The following is a 26,131-nucleotide window of genomic DNA, read 5'->3' on the forward strand; positions in this document are numbered from 1 at the left end:
CTTGTCTTCGAGACTGAAGACTACAAAGGATTGCAGAAAATAGATTAAGCACACCAGTTAACAAACAAAATATAAAAATCAAAAAAATAAAACAATAAAGCTTATGTAACTGAATAACTCCTCACTGACAACTATATCTCTCAATAATGTAAACATTATTTACCTTATTCAATATCAAGGAAAATAATTATTACCAATAACTAATTTACTCATTGGTTAACTTTTCAGTTGCATAATGTTTTGTTAGATACAATTAATAATTATTTCAAGGTTCAACTTGATCCGAGAGTGGGTGTAGGAGAAATAGAATATGCTATTATCTAAGGGGACAAAACCCTACATATTTAATTATATATGTAAATACTGAAGGATTAATTTTACTTGTTGTTATCAAAGATAATAATTAATTAGCAGTAATTAAATCACTAATTTGTTATTCATTTTTTGATTCGTATCTGTACCAATGAATAATTGTGCAAAGCTTCTACTTAATATGAGAATGGGTGTGGGAGAGCTAACGTGTACTAGCTTTTGACAGACAGACAGGCAGACAATCTGTGTGAGTTGGTAAAAGCTTTGTAAATACACACTATCAGGCCTACACTGCTTTTTGAGGACACAGAGACTCAGGCCAATGGACCTCATTCACCAATCGTAAATAAACACTTTTAGCCACGTCATAACATTGATAAAACAATGAAAAATACGTATCACGTGACAGCCTTTATAGATTTCATAATTTGTATAAAAGATATATAGATATAGGCTAAATGTTGTTTGTTTTTGATTGGTGAATGAGGTCCATTGGACACGGCATCGTCTCGCGGTCATGCTGCACGGAACCTGTTTGTGGTACATTGATTGGACATCAGAGCGAAGATGTTTTTGACCACCAAAGACATCGTCATAAATTTTGAAAGAAGCTTGGCAACACCAATGACATCGTCATAAATTTTGAAAGCAGCTTGGCAACACCAATGACATTGTCATAAATTTTGAAAGCAGCTTGGCAACACCAATGACATTGTCATAAATTTTGAAAGCAGCTTGGCAACACCAATGACATCGTCATAAATTTTGAAAGCAGCTTGGCAACACCAATGACATTGTCATAAATTTTGAAAGCAGCTTGGGAACACCAATGACATCGTCATAAATTTTGAAAGCAGCTTGGCAACACCAATGACATCGTCATAAATTTTGAAAGCAGCTTGGCAACACCAATGACATTGTCATAAATTTTGAAAGCAGCTTGGGAACACCAATGACATCTTCATAAATTTTGAAAGCAGCTTGGGACCACCAATGACATCGTCATAAATTTTGAAAGCAGCTTGGCAACACCAATGACATTGTCATAAATTTTGAAAGCAGCTTGGCAACACCAATGACATTGTCATAAATTTTGAAAGCAGCTTGGGAACACCAATGACATCGTCATAAATTTTGAAAGCAGCTTGGCAACACCAATGACATCGTCATAAATTTTGAAAGCAGCTTGGCAACACCAATGACATTGTCATAAATTTTGAAAGCAGTTTGGGAACACCAATGACATCTTCATAAATTTTGAAAGCAGCTTGGGACCACCAATGACATCGTCATAAATTTTGAAAGCAGCTTGGGAACACCAATGACATTGTCATAAATTTGATAGAAGCTTGGGACCACCAATGACATTGTCATAAATTTGATAGAAGCTTAGGACCACCAATGACATTGTCATAAATTTGATAGAAGCTTGGGACCACCAATGACATTGTCATAAATTTGATAGAAGCTTGGGACCACCAATGACATTGTCATAAATTTGATAGAAGTTTTGGACCACCAATGACATTGTCATAAATTTGATAGAAGCTTGGGACCACCAATGACATTGTCATAAGTTTGATAGAAGCTTGGGACCACCAATGACATTGTCATAAATTTGATAGAAGCTTGAAACCACCAATGACATTGTCATAAATTTGATAGAAGCTTGGGACCACCAATGATATTGTCATAAATTTGATAGCAGCTTGGGACCACCAATGACATTGTCATAAGTTTGATTTGATAGAAGTTTTGGACCACCAATGATATTGTCATTAATACTCGGAAAGAAAAGCATCAAAACAAATGTTTAAAAAGCTTTTATTTTATATTTCATTCTTTATTTCTTGATAAATAAGAAAAAATGGCGCTTTTTATTTTTGTTGACATTGTGGGATAAAAAGCTAAAGCCTGTGTGTGTGTGACAGTGTGTGTGTGTGTGTTTGTATGTGTGGACGGTAATATGAGAAAATGTTGTGTTTTTTTCTTGTAATTCCAAAATTCCATGCTGACTAAATCCTGTTTAACTATTAATAAAGTTGAGTCAGCCTGTCAAAAGTTCTCATTGTTTGGCCTCTCCTTTTAATGGAGACTTTTTTTTTTACGAATCCATCTAATTCGGAAATGGGGTGAAACGGAAATAAACGAACTTCCACGAAGCCAAAAAAAAGTTGCTAATCCTGTCAATGGTGTTAGAGAGAGAGAGAGAGAGAGAGAGAGAGAGAGAGGCTGGAGGAGACTCTAGTTCTTCTGTAGTGACGTTGCTTTGTCAAAAAGGCTTATCATACAAAAAAAATGTTTTAAAATAAAATAAAAATTCGTTCAACTTCCTTACTACTTGATGAAGCTTATTCAAGGGTTGTTTGACTTGTGTTTTGTAAGATAAGTTCTAGCAGTAAATTTTTAAATATTTTTCTTAATAGCTTGTAAATTCATGGGTAGAACTTGAAACCGGTTTTCCAAAACTATTTTCTAGAAATTAAACAGTTCATGTATAGCTTTAGGAAACAAAACTACTAGCTAATTGGCCACACAGCAAAAACTCTGGTTTGAGCTTTAATTTTTTTTGTTGATATAATCATCTTAGCAACATTAAAGAATGGGCAGGTCTGTCAGTGAATGAAGTTCTATTTAAGGCAAAGGACAGAGAGGAATGGAGATAAGACGGTTGACAATTCTAGCATGGTGTCCTAACGGTCCAACAGACAAAGGGATAGAACCCTAGAACAAGAACAAAACCATCTTAAAATTAAATTTCGTTGATTTTGAACATGAGTCAGTGGGAATACCCACATGCGTTCAGTAAAGTGTTAAATTAATTTTAAAAAAAACAACTTCAGGAACATTTTGCGCACCGTCTGATGCAAAAATCATTAGCAGTACTATTAGAATTAATTTGTGACAATATGCTTATGTATATGATATTTATACAATTTATCAGTACACAAGATCACTATCTCCAACTAGCTCCAGTATTTTGGGCTAGGATATCTACTTGGTCATGCGGAATGCTCGCTGAATTATTGTCGTTTGGTCGACTCGATGGTCCCGTGGTCATACCTTGCCATGCTCCGTCGTTCTGCGGGAGGTTTGGACTAGGATGTAAGACCGTCTTTGACTCTGAAGGAACATCCGAAACATTTTATTTTTAAAATATTTTTTTTTACAATCAACATTGTTTTAGACTACTGTCTTGAATGTTTCCAAGTCTGGATCTTTATCACCAAACAAAAATGTTCTAATCTCTGAGTAGATTTATAATGGGATGTAAGTAGTATTTTGTTTTGTGGGGAGGGCGAATGGGGTGAGTAATTTTATTTCCTTTTTTAAAAATATCTATTACTACGACTAATAACGAAGTTATCGCTCTTACGAATAGTCATCAGACTCATAAAGGAGAATATTTTTTTGTGAAACAGTTTTTTTTTTACGTGTTTATATTTATCTTAGAAGTCCAGTAGTTAAGATAAGGATAGGTGGAAATATCGGACCCGCTTTGTGGCTATTAGTTCCACTGCCTGATAAAACAATCTAATATCATTTAATATTGTTTTAAATTTGGTTTATTGTATGTGCATGTAATTTAGATATTTAATTCTAGAAATAAAGGTGTTCCCTTACGGAAGACCTATAATAACTGTTGCACCCTCCAAGGACGTCGCTGCAGGGCCGGTCCTAGCAATTGCGGGGCCCTATGCGAAACTGATTGCGCGGGGCCTAGTCTAGGTGGTAATAAGGATAGTAAGTGAAAATTAAGATTTTGTATTAGAAAATAAATTCGGCTTTGCATTTTATTCATTCTTTTCTAAGTACAAAATTGCGATCAAGTTAACTTTACGAATCTTGCTACCTATGGCATATTTTTATGCCAGTGACTATAAAAGTAAATACGGTATTGGTTATTGGGAAAATTTGTTCGATCCTTACATTTTATTACATTAAAGCTGACATTGCCTTTTTTTTTTAACGCGCGTAGGAATGACGTTTTCCATAATGAATGACACACACAAATGATAATTTTGTCTATTTTTCATGAGATTTTAATTAGTGTAGCAAATTTTTCGTATATAATTTGCAATTAATAATTACACATAGAATTAGCGCGGCGGCCTATGAAAGCGCGGGGCCCACTGCGACCGCATATGTTGCAGTGGCCTAAGACCTTTCCTGCGTCGCTATGGGAACAGTCGGCCTTAGTAGTATGCGGGTCCACTGGTGAGTGTCATACGCGGGCCCGTGAGCCATAAGCATAGACTATATACACCGTACCACATCACACTAACTGGCTTTCACCTCTACTATATACACCGTACCACATCACACTAACTGGCTTTCTACCTCTACTATATACACCGTACCACATCACACTAACTGGCTTTCTACCTCTACTATATACACCGTACCACATCACACTAACTGGCTTTCTACCTCTACTATATACACCGTACCACATCACACTAACAGGCTTTCCACCTCTACTATATACACCGTACCACATCACACTAACTGGCTTTCCACCTCTACTATATACACCGTACCACATCACACTAACAGGCTTTCCACCTCTACTATATACACCGTACCACATCACACTAACTGGCTTTCTACCTCTACTATATACACCGTACCACATCACACTAACAGGCTTTCCACCTCTACTATATACACCGTACCACTTCACACTAACTGGCTTTCTACCTCTACTATATACACCGTACCACATCACACTAACAGGCTTTCCACCTCTACTATATACACCGTACCACATCACACTAACTGGCTTTCTACCTCTACTATATACACCGTACCACATCACACTAACAGGCTTTCCACCTCTACTATATACACCGTACCACATCACACTAACTGGCTTTCCACCTCTACTATATACACCGTACCACATCACACTAACTGGCTTTCCACCTCTACTATATACACCGTACCACATCACACTAACTGGCTTTCCACCTCTACTATATACACCGTACCACATCACACTAACAGGCTTTCCACCTCTACTATATACACCGTACCACATCACACTAACTGGCTTTCCACCTCTACTATATACACCGTACCACATCACACTAACTGGCTTTCCACCTCTACTATATACACCGTACCACATCACACTAACTGGCTTTCCACCTCTACTATATACACCGTACCACATCACACTAACTGGCTTTCCACCTCTACTATATACACCGTACCACATCACACTAACTGGCTTTCCACCTCTACTATATACACCGTACCACATCACACTAACTGGCTTTCCACCTCTACTATATACACCGTACCACATCACATTAACAGGCTTTCCACCTCTACTATATACACCGTACCACATCACACAAACTGGCTTTCCACCTCTACTATATACACCGTACCACATCACACTAACTGGCTTTTCCACATCTACTATATACACCGTACCACATCACACTAACTGGCTTTTCCACCTCTACTATATACACCGTACCACATCACACTAATTGGCTTTTCCACCTCTACTATATACACCGTACCACATCACACTAACTGGCTTTCCACCTCTACTATATACACCGTACCACATCACACTAACTGGCTTTCCACCTCTACTATATACACCGTACCACATCACACTAACTGGCTTTCCACCTCTACTATATACACCGTACCACATCACACTAACTGGCTTTCCACCTCTACTATATACACCGTACCACATCACACTAACTGGCTTTCCACCTCTACTATTGTATTCCTTATTGATACAAAACATTGCACATTACCTAGGTTATATACTGTACTGTTGTCCCTTTGACTACAGTACGTACTGAATTGTCATTTTTCTACTTGCAAGACTTTACATTCCATACCCATCCCCCTCTCCCCGTCTTCTAATATTGATTTAGTGGCATTTAATTAACCTAACTAATGAGCCAGTAATATTTTGCATAAAAATCAACAAACTAGATAATAACAATTAAAAAAATAAATAATACAAATATAGCAGGGCCCCCTTAAAACGCGGGGTCAGAGGAGGTTGATCCCACTAGTAGAATGCGAGAATGCGAACTGCACCAGATGAGCCCAGTGAGACTAATCTAACATGTAGACATATGTTTTTTGCTCCAAAGAAAGTCCTTGATACCCTAGCAACCTCGTGTACTTTTACTAATAAAGCTTACCGGTACTTTTATTTATCAACCAGCGTATCTTGGGTGGAGGGTTGGTGTGACACGATTAGTTAAACGCATCGGGTGACTTAGAGACGATTCTAAAAGTAAAAGTAATAAAGTTCCCCCTTCAGACCTTTGCGAACTATGGGGCAGATGATGTAAAGTTCATCTGTTTCTGCTTCTTTTTTAAGAGGGTGTCATGTGGCCAGCACAACGACCAACCGCCTTTACTTCCCAAACTAATGTCAGGTACCGGTTCGGAAGCCAAGCGCTTTACCGCTAAGCCTCCGCGCCCTTAGAGACGACTCTGGTAGCACCTATAACGAAGACGAAGAAAGCTATGAAGAAATAAGATTTTTTTTTAAAGATCTAACGAACAGACAGACAGCATAAAAACAATAGGGGCCTTTTTTTTCATACTGTGTCCGCTAAGAAATTAAAATGTAATAATAGTATTTTTAAAATATTTAATTCCGGAAGTAATTGTAGTCGTCTTGAGTGTTGACATTTGCGTTTATGTAAAGTTCAAGTCTCTATAGCTATATTTACACGTTAATGTGTCTAGTAGGTAATGTATCACGTAATCTCTGTACTCTTACTAACACAGCGGATGCCCATGCCCCAATCCTTATGCCCTATCCCAATGCATGAGTAGGCCTATGTCATATAGTCGAGTGTACTTTACATCTCTGGGTGCTGCCACGACCTAGGAATGTGCGGTCAGACGAAGGGAGCTTTTCAGCCAGGCGAAAACTAAGCTATTTGAAAATATTGTAATGGCTGTCTGTCATAGCGCTACTTCATCAGCGTCTGGAGGAAAAGAGCATTTCGTCAGCAGCCGGAAACTCAAGAAGTGTTAATGGAGAGTTGGCAAGTGGAATGGGAGGTAACTCTAGATGCCGTTGCCATGGCAATAACGAAAGCAGAAAATAAAAATAATTTAAACCTATTGGATATAACCATGAAGTAAAAAAAAAATTATATATATAAAAAGGTATCGTGTCTTGCGTCATTTTTTTTATCAGATGCATGCAGAGGCGGATATCGATAGAGGCAATTAGTGCCATTGACAAGAGTGGCAAAACCACAGGGAACAACGTTTTTGAATTATTTCCAAGCTATTAGATAAGGAAAACAAGGTTACAAAGATAGTTTGTGAGGAAACACAAACTCAAAATCGGCCTCCGAAGTGGTCCACACAGGCAGGTAAAAAGGCAGGTTTCAATATTTTCAGAAAGAATATCAGAATGAAATTCTATCAAAGGCAAATGACAGAGTAGAATGGAGAAAGATGGTTGACAGATCTTGTGTGGTGCCCCAATGGTCCAGCAAACCAAGGGATAGGTGAAAGTGAAGGAGAAGTGCTATGTGAACCTGGCCTAACTGATGTCTTATAATGATTATCTAATTGATCTAATTGTTTTGTAAAGGGACAATCTCTTATTCAAAACCTCAAGATAAAACATATCCTTTAAAAAAATCCTTTAGTTTAGTGTTCCATGTATACTGTGCAGCTCTGCAGTTCACGCGATAATATGAAAAACTACTTATTAATTGTAAACATTTTTTTTTGTAAATGTAATAATAATAATAGTATGACAGAACGTACTTAACTTAGCAATACAATAAAAAATAAATCTAAAACCACTGGCATAAATAAGTTTTAAAAAATGGTACATTGCCATCTCCCTTACTAAAAACTCTCCCGTGTTTGTTACTATTAATAGTGAATAGTTGTAAAAATGGTGTATTTTTATGAAAAAAAAATGCTTCCATAATTGATTTTAAAAATGAGATTTTTCGCTTTCAGAAAAGAAAAAAGTAGCCGTTGCATCAGAACTTTGAATGGTATAAAATATTATAATGTCGGATTTTCACTATCTTTTCTAGTTTAAGAGATCTAAACGGGACGGACGGACAGACAAACCACACAAAACTAATAGCGTTTTTTCCCCTTTCGGGAGCCGGAAAAAATACTACAAGGCTAAAAATGTTTAATTTCCATGTATTTTAAAAGTGTTGTCTATATGTTAGCATTTCTTTTCTTAATTAAAAAGAATTTTAACACACTTTAAAAAAAAAAAAGCTTAAAAACATACAAAGACATTTTTCTCAATCCTTCTGTCAATATGAATTACACGCCATTCTAAAAGACCAAATTTCTAGAATAGCACTTCGATACCCAATGGTCGTAATTTCTACTTTTGATTCACAGCTTTGCGGCTTTCGTAGTTTTAGAGCTGTAGCCGCATTGACGTAGGCGTGGCGATGTAGTCGTACCGTTATTGTCGTAGCGATGACTCGTATCGCTGTAGTTGTAGTTGAAGTTATGCATTAATGCAGGCCTACCTTATTTATCCTACCAAATAGAACAACTTCTCTAGTTTCTTTATGTTTCTTGGATTGTGGTGGAGGACGCATGTTCTAATATTTGTTTAACTCTTTCTCTCCTGATTCACGATACCATCGTTGTTTTGACCCAATTAAATTAACTTTATTTTTGGTTTCATAAATTTTGATTTGTGTTTTATAAAAAGGGCATGCATATATCTCTACCAATTATAACATTGTCTGATGAAAAGAAAAACATTTCTGACGTTTAACCCTAACAGGCTCGTGAAATACAAATGGGAAAAAATATTAATTCCTTCTGAGCGCGGAAAAAAATTACGGAGAGATAGAGTTAACCAAGGTTTGTTTCGTTTTATGTGTTCGTATGACATCCTTGCCTAAAAACTCCAACCGGCCGGGGGGGGGGGGGGTCGGGGGATTGCGGCATGTAGGGTTCAAACCCGGAAACATCGAGAGTTCAACCCATACCGCATACCACACGACCAGGCAACCAGGTTAATTAGCATTTTAGTCTTATGTTCTTGTTTGATTTGTAAAAAAAAAAAGTATTTTATTAAACCAGAATCTTTTTTTTTTTGATTTCTTAATTATTTCGTTAATATGAAGATCGCATAATAACTTTTCATTTCTCACTGCCAAGAGAAATAACAAAACAAAAACGGTGGGAGAGTGTCAAGTTAAAAATAGAGCTAATTGATCAATTATTTGTGAATGTTTGAAGCATATCCAATGCAGTTCATATAGTTCTATATAAAATGTAGAAAATAATCAACACGTATTCCTCTTTCTATGCGGTGCGGTGGCTGAGCGGTAAAGCGTTTGGCTTCCGTACCGAGGTCCGGGGTTCGAATCCTGGTGAAGACTGGGATTATTAATCTTGGGATCTTCGGGCGCCTCTGAGTCCACCCAGCTCTAATGGGTACCTGACATTAGTAAGTAATTAGTGATGGCGGTTGGTCGTTGTGCTGGCCTGGCTACATGACACCCTCTTTAACAGTAGGCCCCACTAACAGGTGACCTTTACATCATCTGCCCTAGAGACCACAGGGTCTGAAAAAGGAACTTACTATTCCTCTTTCTACAGCTCAAAGTATACAAGTGTTGTAACTCTCTCAGACTAGAAGTATACAAGTGTTGTAACTCTCTCAGACTAGAATTGTAATATAACTGTCGTCTTGGGCTCACCATGGAACGCTGTCGTCTGCTATATAATGACTACATAGTTTAAGTCCAGGTGTACATTTGTCTTATTGTTCGCAAAAAAAAAGTTGCAGGCTAATGAAACCAGGCAACTGATGACCAACTCATTATTGATTATATAAGTCTTCTTTGAACATCACATTGGTTGCATACTTTCTAAACATCAGATCAGACTCTTTAAGAGGGTTTCCAAAATTCTTCATAAAAAAAATAATGTTTAGATGATATATATCTTCAACACTGCCTTATAACTTTTGTATCTATCTATCTATCTATCTATCTATCTATCTATCTATCTATCTATCTATCTATCTATCTATCTATCTATCTATCTATCTATCTATCTATCTATCTATCTATCTGTCTGTCTGTCTGTCTATCCGTCCGCCTGCCCGCCTGTCTTTCTGTTAGTCTATCTATCTATCTATCTATATATATATATATATATCTATTTATCTATCTATCTGCCTATAATTAAAGTATATAGTAGCCACTCGAAGTGTGTATTTCTCTTTTGTGACCGCATTTTCCTGTTTGTGCGATTTTCGAATGTCTGTGTGTTTGTAAGTTCTACCCCCAGAAGGACAAGACGGAACAGACGACAGGAAGAAAGAATTCTGCTTCCTCCAGGCTATAGCCGTCACGTGTATTGATTGACCAGAAAGCCTCCCTGGCCCTGGCCACTAAGTAGCTGAAGATTGGGAAGACACTGGCTAAGACGCTATTGTTTGCCAGATAAGCTGGTGTCGATATTGGCAAGCGAATGTGTTTTAATAAACTTTGGATGTGTGTGTGTGTTTGTCAGGGCTCATGAAGTGTGTATGAAGCGCTTAAACACATTTTGTTTTGGACGAACAATATATGACTGTGTTATGTTTTCATACAATCATTTTTCTTCTACTTTTAAATAGGCTCATCTTAATTCTCCAGCGATTATTATTTTTTATTGTCAAAGCTTCTATCCACTCACTCTGTCTGTCTGGTACAAAGCTTCTATCCACTCACTCTGTCTGTCTGGTAAAAACTTTGTACATGTTATTCCTGCGACACCCCAATCTCGGATCAAGCTGAAATTGTGCACAATTATTTCTTTTACTTGACAACACAGGCATCTATTTAAAAATTAACCAATTAGTTAATTGACTATTGGTTATTAATTATTTTGTTTGTATCTCGAACAAGGGAAAGAAATTGTAATTGACTGAAGTGGTTGTATAAGCTAAATTTGTCCCCTTTATAGGTCGCCGCGCTAAAGTACTTTTGTAAAAAAAAACAAAAACAATATACAACTGTACAATCTTCTATGTCCATATTCACCTCGCTAGCACAGTTGTCAGCACGTCGGATTGAGGAGATGTGAGCCATGAGTTCGAATTCAGGACACTCCCCCCACCTTTTTTTTTAAATAAATGCTTTTAAAAGGGGATTAAGGGGAAATTCTTCTGTTTTATATAATACAGTTACGTCCTACTCGTCATGCATCTAGTCAAGCATATTAACCAATGACTTAAATTCTGGCAAGTCACAGGTTTTCCTGCCTAGCTCAGGCAACCCATTCCATGCCCTTATAGCACTAGGGAAGAAGGGGTATTTGTACAAATTTAAAAGCTTTATACAATTCTGAGACGACATCAACTTAAATATTAAAACGCAAATAGTAAAACATTGACCTATTAAAAAGGTCGAGGAAAACAACATTTAAAAAAATATATTAATTCTCTAAGCCAATCGTAATGGTTGTCTTTTTAAAAAATAATAGAAAAATCGACCTCTTTGATGACAAAAGGGAGTGTCTATGTAAACGAAATCAACTTATAAATCTGGATTCTCCTTATTTTTTCTATAGGAAATCTCAGTATTTGTACTTTTCACTAAGCTTTTTCATCATGGAAATTTATGAGCTCACGGTCTCTTCTCTTTAATTTTTGGGCTTTCTGTGTGTTACATTTTATTTTTAAGTAATGCTATGAATCAATATGGTAGCAAAATACTTAATTTCAACTCAGTAATAAAAATAATTTTTTTTTAATATATTTAAGGTTTTAAGTTAACTGCATAATAATGTATCAAAGATTACGTATAAAATATTTCTAGTATAATATCAACTTGTGTGTTCCGGATTTTAAAATAAAAAAAGTGTATCCGGTGAGTTGATGAATGACACGTGACATGAGAACATGGCGAAGACATTCCGTCATCAAGTCGGCACTGCCTATAAAATGTCTCCCAGGTCTGGGGGAATGAAGATAGATTGAAAGATTAATTGAACTAAATTGTTTCCTTCTTGTTTTTCGTTTCGTTTCTTTTTTTTTTTTATAAATTTGTTTGCTGAGATTTTTTTGCAAAACTTCAGATTTGTTGAATGTATTGCTTTAGCAGAGACGCCGTTTATAAGAACGGGAGGGTGTTGGGTGCATGTCCTGTCTGTAAGATGACCTACATACTGTTGGTGGAAAATGTTCCTAGAAGATGGGTATCAAAATCAATTTTATTTTACAGGCGAATTCATCAACAAATAAATGAATAGTTATATTTATTTATTTTTATTTTACATATAATATTATATATTGTTGTTAATATCTTTTGTATGTATGTTATTTTTTGTTTTCAATTCACTGTTAGTTTGTCTTGAAAAGTCTCTTTGACACCAAAAACTGAAATTGCGTCCTCTTGTTTGATGTCTACTCTAATTATTTCTTCATTTTGTGTGTATATATGTTGGAAAACAAATGCGGTTCGAGAGTACCACAGAAAATATCAAATGTGATGATCATGCGTCTTGTAATTAACAGTATGTCAATGTTTGTCGTTGAGTAGAGTGCACTATTGCACATCTGATAAACAATTTTTGAAACTCCACTGCGGAGGCATTGTAACAGAGTTGCCAATTGCGCGGCTACTGAACCATTAGCCTGGAGCCCGAGTCCTGATCAAAGCAGGGCCCCCAAGTTGGATAAGTTTTGCTGTGCATGAGACCAGTCGTCATAGAAGGCCCGAGCACTGACCTGCAACGTCACAACCTGTGGGCACTCAAGACAATAGCTCGTTGCCTGGTCGTACAGACCCGTGACGTGGCAACGAGCTATTGGTCCAAACTGCCAGTTAGTTGTACAAACAACATTATGCGTTCAGGCTTAGATCCAGTCATCGTTGATCTCAGAAGAAAAAAAAAGATTTACATTTTTACAATACTTCCATTTAACTCGCAACTGCGTGAAAACAAAAACTTGTGAGTGTGGACGCAATTCTCGAAAACGTCTCTAACGCTTATCCTCTAAATTTGACAGTTGCTGTACATCGTATGGAAAAGAACCACCAGCTTGTTGGCCCACGGGGAAAACTCTGGTTTGACCGTTATAACATTTTTAGGTTAAAAGAAAGAAATTTAAATGTGTCTAGAGAACGAGAAACAGAATTAACTTCGGGCATTTCAGCATGTAGGCCTTATATTAGTCCAGAGTTCAGGAACACAGTCTGCTAAGCTCTAGATCTAAAGGCCTAGTATTGGAATATTATAAAGTGTAGTACATATTGTTATAAACTCGGTGGTGGCACAGAGAGGGGTAGTGGTGTGTGTGTAGTCAGCCGACACAAATCGCCCCAGGCCAGCGCTAGACGAGCGGTCAACCGTGACGATTTACCACGGTCAGCCTAGACGAGTGTCAACACGGCGATTCGGGAAGGATCGACGGCGGTCCGGGAAGGATCGACGTCGTGAACAGAGCTCAGTAGCGTCACGAGAGTTGTAGTCATCTGACCACCTAGAAACGTCGAGCGGCGTTCTGTCCGGTTCGAGAAGGCCAGTAGGGACCCTATATAAGAGCGGAGGTGTCGCAGTCAAGACGGTTCAGAAAGCGGGTTCACGACAGGAGTTCAGAACACGGTCGACTACAGCACAGTTCAACGGTGTGGTTCTGTACGGAGCATTACCACGGTTCAGTGCGGAGTACTGTCAAGTACAGTTGAGACGAACGGCGTCTTGATCTTGGTCTGCGATCGAGTCCGACACAACGAGCCTAGTGTGTGAAGTCAGTCCTGAACTGTTGAACCCAGTGCAAGCCCGGAACGAGACGGAGAGGCCAGTGCAAGACTTGATACGGCGGAACGGTGTTATCGGAAAGATATTTGTTATCGCAGAGCTATTTGTACTGTTCTACGTGCTGCCAATTGTACAGTATTGGCTGTTATTTATTGACATTAAACCTTTACGTTATTTTGGAGCCCTGACTTGTCAAGTTCTTTAAGTTGGTGGTGTATGGTGCAGTTTGCAGAGAGGCTGGATAGTGAGATTCGTAACAATATATACATTCGCTTTATCAGGATAATCTTCTCTTAAAATGTCTTTTTTTTTCAATCGAACACTCATTATCGTTTTGTCATGCATATAACCCGTGCGTTATAAATGTATTTACATACGAATGGTGACTGTGCGGGGTATATAAAGGTGGTGAGGTGTACACAATTTATTTTACACATAAACAAAGCATAGCTTTTTTGATCACTTTCTCCATCTAGTGCGTTCTGGGTCTATGCTTTCCCAATGGTCAGTATAATGTTCATTGATGTGAGGTCCCGTTTATTACATCCACGTAACGGAGGTGGGGGCGACCAGTTTTTCTTGAGTTGTCCGTAGAGAATGACCGCACTGAATGGAGAGAGACAGTGACAAAGAAAGCTATGGACAGCGAGAAAACTCTGGAAGAAAAGCGTGACATGTAAAATTGCTGGCTCCTCTACCACCGAAGTGAAAGCCACCTGAACCTGCGATATTTGTGGACGGGAGTGTCTCTCCTAAATAGGGCTCCACAGTCACATGAGGAAATGTTTGAGATGAACCAGAGTCACCCTACGACTGAAAGAGGCCAACAACAAACTTAGTATAACGGAAACTCAGTGGGTCTCCTTATATCTCCTGTAGTTCGCAGTGTGGTTGTGAAATGTACATTGGAAAGCTTTATAAAATATAAAGTTAAACCTCAAGAAGTGAAATAATACAGATGCGGCAGAGAATCTTTAAGATACCAGTAATCAATTATGACAAGTTTATGGCAAGTTACGCTTGGCACATGAGGGGTATATAAGAGTGCGAGCTGTACAATTTTGTTTTTACTTATTTTGTAATTTGTGCGGGCTATACGCGTGTGCGGGTTAAACTCGTATGCGGGTTATATGCGCGAAAATACGGAAGTTAGAGGGAGTAAAATCATCGTTCTAGAAAATATATAAAGGAGATGTTTTGTTTTGTTAAAACTACCTTTTAATTTTAATCTTTTTTTTTTTTGACAGAACGTTTGACTTGGAATATTTTGTATAATGTAGTGTGTTGATAATAAACTAGGTCTACACACAAAGTGCATCCTTCATCTTGTTTCCTACGCAGAAGCCTCTAATTTCTTCCTAATGTGCAAGATAATTGGCATGCAGAAGCCTCTTATTTCCTAATGTGCAGGATAATAGGCTTGCCTGTTGATTGAATATTTGTGAATTTTAATAATTATGCGTATTTGTAGGTTGTTGCTAAGAACATGCAGGATAATTTGCTATTAAGAGTTGGCAGCTGTCAAGAAACTCTGTTGCATAATCTTAACTACTTTAAGTGATTGATGAATTTCTTTGTTTATTGTTTGTTTGTTTTTTTCACTGCTTTACATTTATTGCTATGATCAAATGTCAGGCTGGCGCGGTGGTTGAGTGGCTAAGCGCTTGGGTTTCGAACCTGGGCGGCCGAGCCTCGAAGAAGTTTGAAATTGAATTTTGGGATTTTTCGGGCGCCTATGAGTCCACCCTATTCTAATGGCTACCTGACATAAGTTGGGAAAGTAAAGACGGTTGGTCGTTGTGCTGGCCACATGACATGCTCGTTGAAAGTTGGTCAAGGAAACAGATGACCTTAACTCTTTCTCTCCTAACTGACCATACGAACGTTGATTCCACCAAAATGTGGTAAATAATTACGGAGAGAAAGAGTTAACATCATCTGCCCTTTAGATTGCAATGTCTGAAAGGAAACTATGATCAAAGCTCACATTTGATATTTGTAAAGAACAGAAAATGTTGAGACGTCGTTCATAGTATGTCATGATTTTCGAAAAACAGATAATTCACAGAATTCAAACATTATCTTATAAGTTTAGGGCGTTCCTAATTAAATGAATATTAAGACGTCATAACACAATTCTCCTTCTGGCAGGATTCAAACTCGTAGCTTTTGAGATGACAGTCCGAAGCGCTTGCCACTCGACCTGACAGCCATCCTCAACATAATCGTAGTCTGTTGATCTATTTCTATCATTCTTCACTGAAATGTGTTCCCATTTCGTCCGTAATGGGTCTAATGAGAACAACGGAGGCGAACGGTTGGAAACCTTACGATATCTTCGCACCATGGGGGCCCGAGCAGAGTTGTACTCTCTACGGCTGCCCTATTCCGTCACGTGTTAGCCGACATCATGGTCGCGTGACTGGTTCCCGCCATTTCGTCATCTGGCGTGACATCACGCTCGGGGGATGGAATCTGAGACGCGGCTAGAAAACAAAGACTATCTTGAAGACAAATCAAAATTTGAAAAACATGACAGACAAGTTGAATACATGAAATCAGAACAAAGCTTCAACATTAATACTAATACCTGCACGTTTTCATTATTACTAATCATAGAAATCAAAACCGTTTGACCGATATTGATAAAACCTGGTTTAAATGTTCCTTACATCATGTCTGAGACAGTAGTCACTGAGTAGTGTATTTTTAATGTCCCTCTAGCAACCAGGGGCCCTCAAAATATTGTTAGGTATTTCTGAATCTTCTGGCTAAATGTTCGAGTAGACACACTAATAAAAACACTGCAAAGAACTTGACGACTAAACTTTCAGTTTCATATAACTTTATTAACTCTAGCAATTCGTCACTGTAACATGTAGCGTAGAAGACTGTACAATATCTGTCAGTTTACAGTTAGCTATACTGCGTTGCAATTCATCTCTTCTCAACTTGCATCGAGCCGTATTCCGCTCTAGTCAACTGTTTCGAGTCGTACTCAACTCTACCGAATCGGAGTCGTACACGTCTTACATCGACTGTAACGGCTCAAGTCCACTGTAGTTCGCTGTATAGACTTTAACGACTGTAGTCCGCTCCAGTTAACTCTACCCTAGTTAACTTGCATCGAGTCGTACACATTTCTCTTTCACTGTCTCGCACAGTAGACAACAGTACCGACGATTGTACCGACGACTGACTTTCACATTAACTCTCTGGCTTATATAGAGTCCCTAATCGCCTCTCCAATGTTGCACAAACACTGCTAGTATCTTCTGGAACATTACGTGAGGACACGTCACATCCTGTCGTTGTTTATACGCGTAGATTCCAGAGAACACTCGCTGCTGTGTCATCTCGACCGGGTCACACGTAGTGACCTCTACCTGTCACTGTTCATTTGTAACACTATCTTTTAAAAGCAACAACTAAATTTATCTCCATTAAAGAACGAAACTTCACAAATCTGTTAAAACTGTTTTCACGGCATTATATATTTGGCATGAATATTTCGGCTAAACCAATTTTCAAACTCTACTTTTATTTTCATGACAATCTAAAAAAAAAATGTGAATGGAACATTTGCCATAGATCTAGATCTAACTCCAATCCACTAGATCAGTAAGGCCCGTTTGCCGCGGGTCATATCCGGCTAGTATATAAATATATAAACATTTTAGATTGCATACCATAAATCCAGATATTAACATTATTATTATTTATCTATTTATAAAGCCAATTTTAGAAAGGGCAATCGTCCAATACAGACCGAAATTAAAATGTATGTTTATATCAGATCTGTATCTAATAGATATATTCATCAATGGTGGAAATGTTAAGCTTTGCCATAGACTATACTATGCTTAGTAGTTCTATGACTATACTATGCTTAGTAGTTCTATGACTATACTATGCTTAGTAGTTCTATGACTATACTATGCTTAGTAGTTCTATGACTATACTATGCTTAGTAGTTCTATGACTATACTATGCTTAGTAGTTCTATGACTATACTATGCTTAGTAGTTCTATGACTATACTATGCTTAGTAGTTCTATGACTATACTATGCTTAGTAGTTCTATGACTATACTATGCTTAGTAGTTCTATGACTATACTATGCTTAGTAGTTCTATGACTTTACTATGCTTAGTAGTTCTATGACTATACTATGCTTAGTAGTTCTATAATTTTCCTTGCTGTTTTTTAGCACTTGAAAATCAAAGTCTCCAAACTCTTCCGTTGGTAGCCTCCAATTTCTTTGTTTCGATTTTGTTGGCTACAGTCAAGTTCAATTTAGCGTCCTTGACATTGCTTTATTTTGTAGCGAAAATCCCCCCCAAAGTAACTATGATACTATTGAAGTAGACAAGAGTCCGCGTTATTCACAAGAGTCAGCGTCATTCACAAGAGTCAGCGTCATTCACAAGAGTCAGCGTCATTCACAATTCTGTTTGAGCTTTATGTAAAAGTCACGTCAATTTCAATGTTTTCTTCTCTAAAAGTCACATCAATTTCAATGTTTTCTTCTCTAAAAGTCACGTCAATTTCAATGTTTTCTTCTCTAAAAGTCACGTCAATTTCAATGTTTTCTTCTCTAGTCACGTCAATTTCAATGTTTTCTTCTCTAAAAGTCACGTCAATTTCAATGTTTTCTTCTCTAGTCACGTCAATTTCAATGTTTTCTTCTCTAAAAGTCACGTCAATTTCAATGTTTTCTTCTCTAAAAGTCACGTCAATTTCTATGTTTTCTTCTCTAAAAGTCACGTCAATTTCAATGTTTTCTTCTCTAAAAGTCACGTCAATTTCAAAGTTTTCTTCTCTAGTCACGTCAATTTCAATGTTTTCTTCTCTAAAAGTCACGTCAATTTCAATGTTTTCTTCTCTAAAAGTCACGTCAATTTCAATGTTTTCTTCTCTAAAAGTCACGTCAATTTCAATGTTTTCTTCTCTAAAAGTCACGTCAATTTCAAAGTTTTCTTCTCTAAAAGTCACGTCAATTTCAAAGTTTTCTTCTCTAAAAGTCACTGACGATTTCCTTGTTTTTTTATGTAAAAGTCTCTGTCAGTTTCCTTGTTTTCTAAAACAAGAATTACAAATAAAGAATAATTAACAAGTATCTGAAATGTAAATGCATTGTAAACTTCAATGACAATGATTGAAGACAAAATGTTCACCGACTGTTTGAAGAAGACACATGTGTTACAATGGTAGTCTACTAATCGACCCGCGGCTTATGCGGAAGGCGCAGGTGCGGGTAGGAGGAGGCCGAAGAAGGGTTAGAGAGTGATTGCGTGGTGTCCCGCATGGTTGGGCGACGAAGAAGATAAGTTAGACCTAATTTAAAACGAATAGTAATCTTGTAAACTGCATTTTCTTACTAATTAATGTTAAACCCTAATGGTGTATTTTTTTATTTTTTTAAATAAGGATTCGAATAAGAGATTGAGCCTTTTCAAAACAATTACATCAATTGTAAGACTTCGGTTAGGCCAGGGGAGGCGCGGTAGCTGAGCGGTATCGAATCCTGGTGAAGACTGGGATTTTCAACTTCGGAATCCTTGGGCGCCTCTGGGCGCCTCTGAGTCCACCCAGCTCTAATGGGTACCTGACATTAGTTGGGGAAAAGTAAAGGCGGTTGGTCGTTGTGCTGGCCACACGACATCCTCGTTAACCGTAGGCCACGAAAACAGATGAACTTTACATCATCTGCCTTATAGACCACAAGGTCTGAAAGGGGCACTAGTTAGGCCAGGTTCACATCTAACTTTGCATTCACTTGCACGGTTGCACCTATCCTTTGATATGCGAGACCGTTGGGGCACTACACAAGATCTGTCAACCTTCTTTCTCCATTCTTATCTCTCATTTGTCTTTGATATAATTTCATTCGGATGTTCTTTCTGAAAATATTGAAGCCTGCCTGGGTGGACCACTTCGGGGGCCGATTTTGAGTTTGTGTTTCCACACAAACTGTCTTTGTAACCTTGTTATTTATTGATTCGTGTGTTGTAATCGACAATGAAACATTGCTTAACATTTCAACTTGATCTGAGAATTTGATAAAGGGGGCGGGGTAGAAGTATTCCCCAGACAGGCAACAGAAGGAGTGAGTTAATTTAGGCTTTGTAATAAGCATCATTTTATTGAAAAATTAGAATCAAAATGAGCCTGGAAACTCATTTGTAAATTTTGTTCATATGATAGCCAATTTTATCGAATGAAGTCATTGACATATCTTATACTCTGTTGATTTTGTGGAACGTCCTTAGTTACCGAGTGTCAACACAGATTGGAATGAAAATATTCTGTACAGAACAAAAAGGGGATCAATTTACTTTATCCTGTACCCAGGAGGGTAAACTAAAAATTGTGAAACCCTCTTCCGTTCTTCCCATTTGCCGATGTTAATACGTATAGGGTACGATAGGTTCAGAATGCTTGCCCTAGCTGAAACCTGTACAGTACAAGTGACACTCCAGGCCCAGGCTAGCGGAGTGTCCTTCCTCTTTCCCTGAAGTGCAATCACCTTTTTTTTTTCGACAGGTGTTAAAGAGGTAACTGGGGGATGGGGGTATAGGAGAAGGTGGTTGGGGCGATGAAGGAGAAGTAACCGTTCGAAGCTCTCGATACGCCTGTGTTTCAAAAGTCTTGGGCCTACCCACTACCATCCGGATCTACTGGATTGATATTAACACCTTGTTTAAGTGTTAGTCTAGTTAATGGGATAGCTAGTTAGTTGAATGTTGTTCTCCTCAAGGAGATCTCAAATGTATGGTCGTCTTACCCCAATGTGTTAAAGTACATTCTCTTGACGTAAACACATTAGTGTATGAATTATCGGCCCACGGAATTATCAGCCCACTGAATTATTTTAGCCCACTAATGTATCAGTCCTCTTGTTATAATAAAAAGTAAAGTTTCCCTATCAGACCTTGCGATCTATGGGGCAAATGATAATAAGGTGATCTGTTTCTATGGCCAACGGTTAACGAGCAGGGTGTCATGTGGCCAGCACAAGGACCAACCGCCTTTACTTTCCCCAACTAAAGTCAGGTACCCATTAGAGTTGGGTTGACTCAGTGGCGCCCTAAAAATCCCGAAATTCAAAATCCCAGTGTCTATCTCTTCTATTTAAATTACGTAACACACTAAGGCTATCACGTGATACGTTTTTTCCCCATTGTTTTATCAATATTATCACGTGGCTAAATGTTGTTTGTTTATGATTAATGAATGAGGTCCATTATACACGCGTCACAAATCCATTATTACGACAAAGCTTTTTTACAATACCTCTGTTCAAGTCAGGACTTCATAAAACCTTTAGGAACTGCATGGAACCTGGACGCGTCTCGGAACTCAAATACAACTCTAACGATATTCCTAGAAATTTAACCAATTGATGTATATCTTTGGCCACATGGGGAAAATTGTAGTTTGACCTTTATAATTTGTTTAAAGTAAAAAAAATACATAAAATGTAAATTTGGCTTGAGTACTATTATAGACTTAGATCCAGAACATCGGTTTTTAAAAGGACTGTCGCGTTCGGGAATTTCCAATGTAAAGAATTATTGATTCAAAACTTTAATAAATTAATGTTCAGGAAAAGTTTGCGCATCGTCTTCCAAGTCTAGATTTAAAGGCCTGGATCTATTGCAATTGTTCAAGGGATAAAACAACAACATTTAAAGATGCTCGAAGTTTATTGATAGTTTATCTTAGCTTTGACTATATTTTTACGTAATCTAATAGAGACTAGGTCTACATTCTAGATCTAAAAGTAGCTTTAGATCTAAACTAGATCTTATGAGTTGTACGTGTTATAAAAGTAATAATAAATAATTCGTTTCATATACATTGCCCGCTGGTCTAGTTCGTAGAATCATTTAGTCAAGAGACTGACGGCGTCAATTCTTTCGATTTGAGCTAAAAAAAAAAACTTTTTAAATAAATTTTTTTGTAATAATTTTTTTTTTAATTGTATAATAGAGATATTGCCTTTTTTTTTTTTTTACAAATATTTTTTAATGTTCTTGCTTATGTTACTTTTTTTCGAACTCAACACCTGGTCCTCTGTCTGTAAACTAGGTCAATAAGATATTTTCTTTCATCATTCTAACTTTCTGTCTATCCTCAATATTAAATTGTATTAAGGAAAACAACACCAGAGCCACAACAACGTAAACACAATATCTGCATGCAATCAAGACGCGATCTACATAGGAATTCTTTACAATTGATTTACAACAACAAAAAAATCTGCACAGTCACAAAGACAATATCTTTTTTCTCGATGGCAATGTCTCTTCACAATGGCAATCTATATTTTCACCGGGACACATTTATCTATTTCCTCAGTGACAATCTATCCACTTAGACGAGCTCATAGCCATGTATAGATCTTTCGTTTGTTTCCTCTATCAGATTTTATGGACGAATCCGACTGCGGTAACACCAAGACTGTCGGCGGCGCCCTTGTCTACTCACACTCCCCCTCCAGAGGGGACTACTACCCACATGACATCGACTGCCAGATCACCTTCGAGGCCGAGAGCGGGGACTTCAAGCTCATGATGAGGGTGATCGAGATGGACCTGCCGGACAGGACCGCCACTGGAAAATGTAATGACGCCTTGTACGTCTATGACGCCAACACGTTTTTGGCCCGGGCCATGGTGAGTACATGACCTTTACCTGGAATTTAATAGTATATAAGCCACATTGCATAGACAGAATGGAACTATTGAAGAACTATAGATGCAGGGCCGGTCTTAGGCCACTGCAACCTATGCGGCCGCAGTGGGCCCCGCACTTTCATAGGCCCCGCGCTAATTCTAGGTGTATATTGTTAAATTAAACCATTATATTACAGGGTTCCCGCGGCCTCCTGATTTTCCACGGGCTCATGGAAATCTTCTGAAAAATAGACAAAATTGTCAAGTTGGGGTGTCATTCAATTACTTGAGATCAACAATTCACGAAGATAGATTGAACAAATTAGCAATACTTGCTATTGCTTTTGAGCGTGATCTATGTAGGAAACATAATTTTGATGATATACTGTATGACTTCGCTACACGCAAGGCTCGTAAAGTTAATTTGATCGTGATATTGTACTTAGTTAAGAATGAATAAAATGCAAAAGACGAATTTATTTTTAATACAAAATCTTTATTTTCACTTATTATCCTTATCCCTACTCACAAAGGTCCCCGCGACATCCGCTTCACCTGGAGTCCCGCAATCGCTAGGACCTGCCCTGTATAGAAGATAATGTTAACGTTTGAGTGTTGTATCGGTGGGTATACATCAAGCAAAAATACACTTAATAATTGAAACTCAATAATGAACTGAACATGAAGCATCAAACTTATGAACTGAAAGGATCCTGATATTAACTTTCTCTTCTGTTCATAGATTTTCAAATCAAAAGTTGTAGTATCGGAATTATACAAAAATGTGTCCTTTCTTATTATCTTCCCTTGCATTAATTTCTATTTCGTGTAGAAACTCTAAGCTACTAGAAGAGTAAAATCTTCCGGGTCACATTTCTGTGGAAACCTTGACCCGTTCACCACGTGACACTAAATAGCTCTAGCAAAATAGTTTAGCTCTTTAACTTAAGCTCTAAAACATGATCTTAATATTGTTGGCTTTGTAGCTTACTGTTTCGCCTTTTCAAACTACGCGAGTTCTACAATGAACTACAGCGCATGTTAGATATCTCTACGAGTTCTACAATGAACTACAGCGCATGTTAGATATCTCTACGAGTTCTACAATGAACTACAGCGCATGTTAGATATCTCTACGAGTTCTACAATGAACTACAGCGCATGTTAGATATCTCTACGAGTTCTACAATGAACTACAGCGCATGTTAGATATCTCTACGAGTTCTACAATGAACTACAGCGCATGTTAGATATCTCTACGAGTTCTACAATGAACTACAGCGCATGTTAGATATCTCTACGAGTTCTACAATGAACTACAGCGCATGTTAGATATCTCTACGAGTTCTACAATGAACTACAGCGCATGTTAGATATCTCTACGAGTTCTACAATGAACTACAGCGCATGTTAGATATCTCTACGAGTTCTACAATGAACTACAGCGCATGTTAGATATCTCTACGAGTTCTACAATGAACTACAGCGCATGTTAGATATCTCTACGAGTTCTACAATGAACTACAGCGCATGTTAGATATCTCTACGAGTTCTACAATGAACTACAGCGCATGTTAGATATCTCTACGAGTTCTACAATGAACTACAGCGCATGTTAGATATCTCTTCACCCAGTGTTTCCCAAACGTTTTCCTTAACGGAACACTTCGCGAAATCTGAGTATTTAGTGGAACACTTTGTTTATTTTTTTTTTAGAGAGATTAATTCACGCGGTGGCCTACAGTAATTCGTGGAACATCTAATCAGAACTCGGGGAACACTTGGGTTCCGTGGAACATCTCTTCAGGCCTCGCAGAACACTTGGGTTCCGTGGAACATCTCTTCAGGCCTTGCAAAACACTTGGGTTCCGTGGAACATCTCTTCAGACCTCGCAAAACACTTGGGTTCCGTGGAACATCTCTTCAGGCCTTGCAAAACACTTGGGTTCCGTGGAACATCTCTTCAGGCCTTGCAAAACACTTGGGTTCCGTGGAACATCTCTTCAGGCCTTGCAAAACACTTGGGTTCCGTGGAACATCTCTTCAGGCCTTGCAAAACACTTGGGTTCCGTGGAACATCTCTTCAGGCCTTGCAAAACACTTGGGTTCCGTGGAACATCTCTTCAGGCCTTGCAAAACACTTGGGTTCCGTGGAACATCTCTTCAGGCCTTGCAAAACACTTGGGTTCCGTGGAACATCTCTTCAGGCCTTGCAAAACACTTGGGTTCCGTGGAACATCTCTTCAGACCTTGCAAAACACTTGGGTTCCGTGGAACATCTCTTCAGACCTTGCAAAACACTTGGGTTCCTTGGAACATCTCTTCAGACCTCGCAAAACACTTGGGTTCCGTGGAACATCTCTTCAGACCTCGCAAAACACTTGGGTTCCGTGGAACATCTCTTCAGACCTCGCAAAACACTTGGGTTCCGCGGAACACAGTTTGGGAAACCCTGCTCTCCACCATTCGATGTTGAGAACTGGATAATGACGATTGTTGGTTTTGAACCACGGATCTTCGAGTCCACTTGACGCATGCACCCATTTCATCTGCTGAAGTTGTATTAAAATTCGTAGTATATCTATTCCCCCACCCCCCGTTCTCCAAACCCCATTTTCACGTTACTATTCTCTCCCTATTGTCCCACTTTTTTTTTCTCTATTCGTCTCTCTCTCTCTCTCTCTCTCTCTCTCTCTCTCTCTCTCTCTCTTTCTCTCCCTCTCTCTCGTCCTCGTTATGTTTTTTATTATCATGTGTGAATGTGTATCATGTGACCGGAAGAGGTGATAAACTATTACAAATGTCAGACACACCCCACGTGGCACGATGTTTTTAAGTGTAGGGTTTCCCGCGCTTTCGCCTAATTAAATGTATAGCGTTATGTCTACCCGACCTCTACACACCCCTTCCCATTCAAGCACCCTCTCTTCCCCTCCCGTCTCAGCCACACTCTGATCTCACGTACATACACATACACACACGGTCTCCCACACACCTCACCACCAGACAGCACCCGCCTTTCTTTTTGTTGGACTCTATGTAAAGGTTTAATTTTTACGAGTGTAGACTAGATATAAACAACATCCCTCGTTGTGTGTGTGTGTGTGTGTCTGCCTAGTCGTGTGGTTTTGCGCTCTGGACTGTCATTTTGGTTGTCCCGAGTTCAAACCCCTTTCAAATTTACATTCCAAGTAATCTTGCAGGGACGTAGTAACTATCATGTGTGTGTATGTGTGTGTGTATGTGTGTGTGTATGTGTGTGCATGTGTGTGTGTATGTGTGTGTATGTGTGGAGAGAGAGAGAGAGAGAGATGGGCGTTGTGTTAGACATTTGTATGGCATCAATAAAAATCTTTATATGTTGTTATCTGTCT

At 38.3% G+C, this 26,131-nt stretch overlaps 1 protein-coding gene across 3 annotated transcripts in view; it reads left to right on the forward strand.

Moving 5' to 3' along the window:
• LOC106052027 (low-density lipoprotein receptor class A domain-containing protein 2-like) overlaps window positions 1-26,131 on the forward strand; it is a 192,096-nt gene that overhangs the window by 28,299 nt on the left and 137,666 nt on the right. For all 3 annotated transcript variants that reach the window (XM_056035286.1, XM_056035287.1, XM_056035288.1), the window contains exon 2: window positions 22,507-22,757. In XM_056035286.1, the coding sequence (XP_055891261.1) occupies window positions 22,507-22,757 (251 nt within the window). The remainder of the gene's footprint in view (window positions 1-22,506; window positions 22,758-26,131) is intronic.

Source organism: Biomphalaria glabrata, chromosome 7 (assembly GCF_947242115.1).
Source record: "Biomphalaria glabrata chromosome 7, xgBioGlab47.1, whole genome shotgun sequence".
Taxonomy (NCBI): domain Eukaryota; kingdom Metazoa; phylum Mollusca; class Gastropoda; family Planorbidae; genus Biomphalaria; species Biomphalaria glabrata.